The 7290-nt window shown below is 34.5% G+C and overlaps 1 protein-coding gene and 1 long non-coding RNA gene across 4 annotated transcripts in view; one reads left to right on the top strand and one right to left on the bottom strand.

Annotated features, from left to right (window-relative positions):
* LOC110271203 overlaps positions 1-3229 on the top strand; it is a 12569-nt gene extending 9340 nt beyond the window's left edge. The window contains exon 3 of the long non-coding RNA XR_002361642.1: positions 3215-3229. This is a non-coding gene — a long non-coding RNA (uncharacterized LOC110271203). The remainder of the gene's footprint in view (positions 1-3214) is intronic.
* LOC107639731 (4-hydroxybenzoate polyprenyltransferase, mitochondrial) lies at positions 24-6729 on the bottom strand. Of its 3 annotated transcripts, none has more exons than XM_016343312.2 (11): positions 6508-6729; positions 5962-6180; positions 4860-5032; positions 3305-3959; positions 2386-2521; positions 1743-1864; positions 1551-1620; positions 1298-1447; positions 935-1070; positions 723-819; positions 24-370 (listed from the first exon to the last, which is right to left on the bottom strand). In XM_016343312.2, exons 4-11 carry the CDS (start codon positions 3724-3726, stop codon positions 301-303), a joined length of 1203 nt encoding a protein of 400 aa, XP_016198798.1. In that variant the 5' UTR covers positions 3727-3959; positions 4860-5032; positions 5962-6180; positions 6508-6729; the 3' UTR covers positions 24-300. The 3 variants fall into 3 exon arrangements, with proteins under 3 accessions (XP_016198798.1, XP_016198797.1, XP_016198799.1); XM_016343311.2 differs by having other exon boundaries at positions 5962-6146; XM_016343313.2 differs by having other exon boundaries at positions 6018-6146.

The following is a 7290-nucleotide window of genomic DNA, read 5'->3' as shown; positions in this document are numbered from 1 at the left end:
CTTCGATAAAATTGGATTTGTTGAAAAGTAATGATGATAGTGTATTGGAGGAAAGCTGCTCCATTCCTTGGGCACACTTGCAGATAGTTTTTCAGAATCACAACACTTGGTTCAAAAGAAATAATAACACGAACATTTAACTTTTTCTTGTAGGCAAAAATTGTTATATGTGGTAAGGAAGTAAAATCATACAATATCCTAAGGCGATGACTGATGACTCATGACAATTGGTATAATACATGCAAATTTGATAAATTATTACAAGACAAAAGAATAACTATTCAAGCAGACAAATTACCCCTATGATACAAGTTTTCCAGCTAGGATTCCACCAAATATGATAGCTCCAAACCACTTGTTTGAATTAAATCTGGATGCGAACAAAAGGTACAAAAGTCAGTTCATTAAGTTCAACATTGAGAGGTTAGAAGTGTAGAACTAAACGTTTTACGGTAAACTAATGAACAGGTGGATGCATCATAAGTTTCTGAAACCATCAATATAACATTGAAAGAGTAACCAATAGAGAAATTAAATAATCACTGAATTTTGGGGGATTTCTATCTGCTGAGGTCTGAGGGCATATAAATATATCATCAAGTGCTTGCAGTAAAGCCATATGAATTATTAGTCTTTGGAAAGTGAAAATGAAATTTAATGCATGGATTTATGCAACAATCCCTTTTCTGGGTGAACTTTAAATAAAAACTTCCAAAACATACTTGCTATTGCAATCAGCACGTGATGAGAGGTCAACTATCCATATTTGCCAGCCTAGTTGTCCAGAGGCAGCTGCCAGAAATGCATAATATGGCCATCCTGGTCCACAAATATGAATCAGAAGGTTGAACAGGAAAACCATTGGAATCCAAATATAGTCCTAAAAACTCGAAACAGAGAGAACATAAAGTGGGTCATAACTCATAAGACATACCTATTTCAGCATTATAGCCACTGAGAGCAAGACCACCAAGGCATGCAATCCCAAACCCAGTAATCCACTCCTTTGTAAAATCACCAAAGCGCAAAGCCGTTGACTTAACTCCCACTTTTAGGTCATCTTCTTTATCCTGAATGCAAGGTTATAAATATACGCAGAGACCAAGAACTTTGATTACAATGCTTTAATCATATATTTTGTATTGGAGGGTAGCAAGTAGTCTATCATTTTATGGTTTGTTTCATAACACATTGAACTATTGGAGTCAAGATAATCACCCCACACCGGGATATATCATGCAGCAACTAAACAGCAAGACAGAGGAAAAAAATCTTTGGGAAGTAATGTTGTTTTCACCTGGTGAGCATAGATTGTATCATAAACAAGTGTCCAAAAAACTCCAGAGGCATAAAGTGGCAGCACTATTGTTGGATCTAGACTTCCTCTAATTGCTGCCCATCCTAACAAAGCGCCCCAATTAAAGGTCAACCCGAGATAGGCTTGAGGCTAACAAAAAATTTACGAGTGCCATATAAAGCATAATGAGATTGTATGTCAAAGATAACAATAAAATCTGTCAGAAGAAACTAAAATTGAGGAAATTCAATACCCAAAATGTAAACCTCTTCATAAGGGGATAAGAGAAGACAAGCAACAAGGATGAGGCACCCAGAACACGGCTGCAAAAAGATCACAAACCACAAACATTCAATATTTTGGCAATACTCAAATTTTCATACTTGATGTAGTCATGTAGATGTAATAATGATCACAGGCTTGGCTATTCAAAGTTAACACTAACCTATAATTATTCAATTGCAGAAGAATCCCAAGACCCAAAGTTAACTGAAAACCAAGAAAACAAAGTCCCTGAAATGGTGTTAAAAGACCACTTGCCACAGGTCTTGACTTTGTACGTTCTACCTGCATCATACAATTATGTACAGTATCATTCATAATATCGAATCTAATATCAGCTTTGTTGAACCCAAAAAAATAAAAAATGCTTAATGAGTTCTGTAAAATGGCCAAGGTAGGTATGACATCAAATAAGATCACATGTTCAATACTCATATTAAAACAAAATCAGAAATGTGATGCCATAGCAATAAAATCGAAGGGATGTTGCATGCAAGTAAATTGATAGATTTATATTTTGAATCATATTTGAAACAGGGTAGGGACAGTGAAAACGAACCAGAAAAAGTAAAAAGAAAAACCTTCAAATGCAAATTACATGAACTTACAGGCCATGTGAAATACCAAGGCACTAGACTTGGCATGACTTAGCTTTCAGATTATTTTTTTTAACTTGATTCAAATATACAAGTTAAACATTCACACTACGCTAATAACATGCACTTGTGAAAACTTAACAACATGAAATAACGATTTTAGTATCTCTCACTACATAAAAATACAAAAGATAAAAGCTTTCTATTTACCTTTGTATCAATGTCGCGATCAAGGAGGTCATTAATAGTACACCCAGCACCCCTCAAAAGCAAAGCCCCACATCCAAACAATGCCAACATTTTAAAATCAGGCAGCTGTCCTGGAGTTGCAGCCAACGTAATTGACCTAAGGCATTGAATATTAGAAACATAAATAAATAAGTTAGTAAATAAATAAATAAATAGAAGAAGAATGAATTTAGAAAGTGGAGTGCACAAAAGAGAGAGAAACAACTTCAAGGCATGATGTAATATAGAAAAGGCAACACCTCTCGCTGGACCACAAAAAACCTATATTTTCAATTCATATTATTTTCTGTCAACATGAATAGTTGGCTTTGTTAAAGTTGTAAGGGAAGCACTTTGCAGAAAATACTAAGGAAAGGTAAAACAAAATAACATGTATTATGTTAGAAGATATACATAAAGTTCTACAATCCATGCCATAAAGATTCGTAGTTCTTGGGTACATCCATACATATATATGCAGATGCAGTAGGAAAGATTCGAAGGGTGCAGCTTGAACTGGTTTTAGGAGAGAAATAAAGCACAACAAAGGCAAGGTTTTTCTTGTGGATATGTATGGTATGGATGGTGCTTAACTACTTATAGTACTAACGATAAACAAATAACAACTTTAACTTATCTAATCTTGTGAACTTAAATAAGAAGATAAAGAATACTAATTTAGACTCAACAACCAGGTTACCATAAATTAAGTTGTACGAATAAAATTACAAATCAATAGAATGATCATTTCTTTTAAAATTCCTTCATTCATTACTATTTCAAGGAGTGTAACATATATATTTCCAATTAGCAATCAAATTCATATTATAAAATTACTGAACTGTCCTTGTTTGTCGACAACAAGGCATATGCCCATAAGCCAAGTAAATAGAACACTTACCACATACAAGGCCATAGAAGCAACCATGTCCCAATGGGCTTATCTAGGCGAGCAAGCTGTGCATAGGGCTGAACCTGCCTAGGCAAGTACAAATCAATCCAAGAGATATTTGCTTTACTCACATTACCACTTTGATTCTTATTTCCCTCTGATCCCTCTTTTAAACTCGAAGGTGATGTAGAGATGTGCTGAACAAACTGAAAATTTGAGAGAGCTCGAACAGTTTTAAAAGCTTCAAATTTAGAATCCTGATGGTGGTATTGCCCAAATGGACCGAGTGAAAGATAGAAGTTGCGGTTTATGCTTATAGATGGTTTAGTGGAGATTAAAGGATTGAAGATGGAAGGGGAAGGATATTGTATTGAGAGGAAAGAATATTTGAGAAACCTATGTGAAGCACGAGAAATCAAAGTTGATGCCATTCTTTTTATCAAAATCAAACAAGTTAGAGGGAAGATAGTCTCTTTGTTGCTACTCGTTTCAAAGACTTGTAAGCATTCGGTTGGAGGATGAGCAACAAAAGTTCAGGGTTATATTAAATTTTTAGACCCACATCTTGAATGGATATTAAGTAAACAAAGCTTATCCAACACTTTGATATCACTCTTCATGTAGGGGTGAGCCTTCATTCAGAAATCATTGAACTTACAAAATCCTGAATACAAAAATAATAGAGCTTCAAGAACATTTTTCAAATTCTTCAATAATAAAAGAATGCACAAAACTAAACTAATTACCACTATAAGAATTCAAAAATTTTAACATGACATTTTAATAATTTCTTCATCAACTAAATTAGAGTACCACATGGAGTCATTTGCTTCAAAATAAGATAGCATTCAAACATAAGAATGTAAGTTGGGCCTAAATAACCAAATGATGGAAAAACATTACGTTTCAGTTACTAAAACACTGTCCAATATGCAAGTTAATGTTCATGTGATGTTTGATGCATCTCTAGGATATCAATATTATAAGTGGAAAAAATTGATCTTCTCCAAAATAAACTATGTTTGGTGTTAAAGAAAATGAAAATGAAGAAAAGGGACAATCTAAGGGTATGATTTTTTGTGGAAACATGTTCTGTTTCCATTCTCTCTACTCAATTCTAAACAATCGTTTTATTTTTTCATTTCTTGAAAACATATTTCTTTTGTTCGTTTCCATTTCTATCTCTTTTTTTTTCCTCATACAAAAGAACACATGTAGGTGACAGAGCCAGAGCATGAAATGAAAGAGAGTCCAGAGATCAAAGACCTACATTTTCTTATATATATATAACCAATAAGCTCACAGTAATTCAAATCTATTTAATTACTAATTTTATATATACATACGAACAAATAAAATAAATAAAATAGAAAAGCAGCATATTTTCTAGTACTCACTAAGAACTTTGATCAAACATGTGGCTCGCATCACTAACCGTGTAGCTACAGATTCAAACACGGTATCCTATCTAACAACCCATTCATTATATTCAAAAATATTTCTACCATATTCAAAACAATTGGAAAAACAAGAAGAAGAAATTGTGAATGCTGGTATATTTGACCTGGGAATATGAATTGAAGGCTCTTCTTTGTATAGAGGAAGAGAGAGAAGAAAGGTTATTGAAGCTCATGGGCATGGGAACAAAGGGCTTGAGTATTTTGATAGCATCTGCCACCGTCATTCCGAGGAGGAAACACCACACAACATGCTTGCAAACTCGGAAGCCATTGCCAACTGCCAAGTAGAGAAAAGGAACTCTAATAATAATAATAATAACAATAATAATAATAATAATAACTCACAAGTCACAGCCGTCGCATTTTCTCAAGGATGCGAGAACCGGACCGGTCATCGAACCGGTCGAGTGACTGGTTCAATGGTTCAATCGGAGTTGAACCGTGGTTGAACCGGTTTAATTAAATATAGAGTAAAATTATAAAAAATTCAATACATAATTTTAAAAATTTAAATTCAATCATTTCTAAACTAATAAAATTCAAAATTTAACAATTTCACAAAATAAATTATTCATAATTTATCATTAAAAGTCACCACCAGTTCACAAAATTAAAGCATTTTGTCTATGAAATCACCTAAATTGCAAGAAGTTTGAGCATTCCACTCATTTAGGTGTTTTCATGACAGAAATAACATCAAGCACAAGCATGAAGAGCTACCATGAGCAATGGATAAACATGAGTTTCATAACTTAAACAAGCATCAAGAGACAACCCAAAGTGCATTATTCTTGAACAATTTGCCTAAACAAAGAGTGGTTCAAACTATATGGTAACTACAACATATAATTCAAACTCAAAGCATCAGAGGCATTTAATCGAACACCTAGCATGCAATGTACAAATTCAGCATAAACAAACAAACTTCAGCTGTAATGCTTACCCATTCAACAACTTCCACACTTAATACAGCCAAACACAATAATAAATAGAAGTAATCAAGCTTATATAAGCAAGCAAAGCATCAGCCAACCGACAAATTTCCAATTCTCAAAACTTGCAACAAACCTAGAATCTACAAACTGAACTACCTTATTCCAACAACCTAGAATCCACTAACGGAAATAAAAAATACAACTAAACTAATGTAGAACAAACTATAGAATTAAAGCTAAACAAAACAGCAAGAGAAAACAGAACAAAAACCTGAAGTACTAGTCAAAGATGGAAATGAAGAAGGGAGGAAAGAGTTGCTGTCGTACTATGATGCTGCCACGACCAGAGACGGCAATGAGAGGTCGCCGCAGACCAAGAAACTCTACGAAAAGAGGATGGAACAGAGGCTCAGCTTCGACTCAGAGATAGAAAGTCGCAGATTGAGAAAATTGAACCTACATCAACAGAGCAGAATTGAAAAATTTGAACCTACAACAACAGAGCAGAATTGAAAAATTGAACCTACATCAAATGCTTTTAAAATAACAGAATGATTAATCATATAATTAACAACATAAAAACAACTAAAAAACAGAACAAGATGTCAAGAGAAGAACTCTGCATCTGAAGAACATCAACCTACTTCAAATCTGCCCTAAATTCTTCAATGAATAAAAAATAAAAAATTTAATTGAAGAACAGACGAACAAAAGAACAGAAACAAAAGGGCAGAGCACAGAAGAACAGAAGAACAAAAACAAAAACTAAAAAAGATTGAAGAACAGAAGAACTCAGTAGTCACTAGTCAGTACTCACCGGCGGCGAGGAGGAAGGTGAGCAACGGCGACGACAGAGGAGGCGACACCGGCGAACACAGAGAAGGCAAGCTCGGCGATGACAAGGACGCGGCCTTCAAACCCGTCGCTGCAGAACGCGGTGGCTGGCTGGCTGCTCGATTGGTTGCTTGTTGTGGCTTCTATGGTTCCAGCGAAAGAGAGGAGAGATGAGTTTGTGAAGAGTGAAGAGTGAAGAGTGAAGATGGGTTAACGGGGAAGATTTAGGGCTTCGTTCGTTTAGCTTTTTTTTTTTTTTTATATATACAAAACGACGCCGTTTAGAGGGGGTTATTTCCGAACCGAAAACCCTTTAAAAAACCGGACGGTTCTCATGGTTCACCAATTAACCGCCGGTTCGACCGATTTTTCACCGATTTTTTGCTAGACGGTTTCTGATCTTATCTGGACCAGTTAGATAAACGGTTTCCGATTAATCCGATTGAACTGACCGGTCCGATTCGGTTTTTAGAACCATGCATTTTCTTTCGCCGGATGTTCTCGTAATTACTATGTGTGTGTTTGGATTATAATTTGTAAACCGGAGTTTGTAATTTGTATAAAAGTGATTTTGTAAACTTAATTTGGATAAAAAGTAAGTTTGCGTTAATGTGATTTATGTTTGGCAATCTTTCTATCAAAATGGATTATAGTATAATAAATATTGTTTGGAATATACTATTCAAAATCACTTTTAGATTAAAATTACTAAAAGAGACATCAATTTAAATAATTTTTTATATTATCCTATCATTTTACTTTAAAT

The sequence above is a fragment of the Arachis ipaensis genome, chromosome B04, assembly GCF_000816755.2.
Source record: "Arachis ipaensis cultivar K30076 chromosome B04, Araip1.1, whole genome shotgun sequence".
NCBI lineage: Eukaryota > Viridiplantae > Streptophyta > Magnoliopsida > Fabales > Fabaceae > Arachis > Arachis ipaensis.
This window is presented reverse-complemented; position numbering and strand designations above follow the sequence as displayed.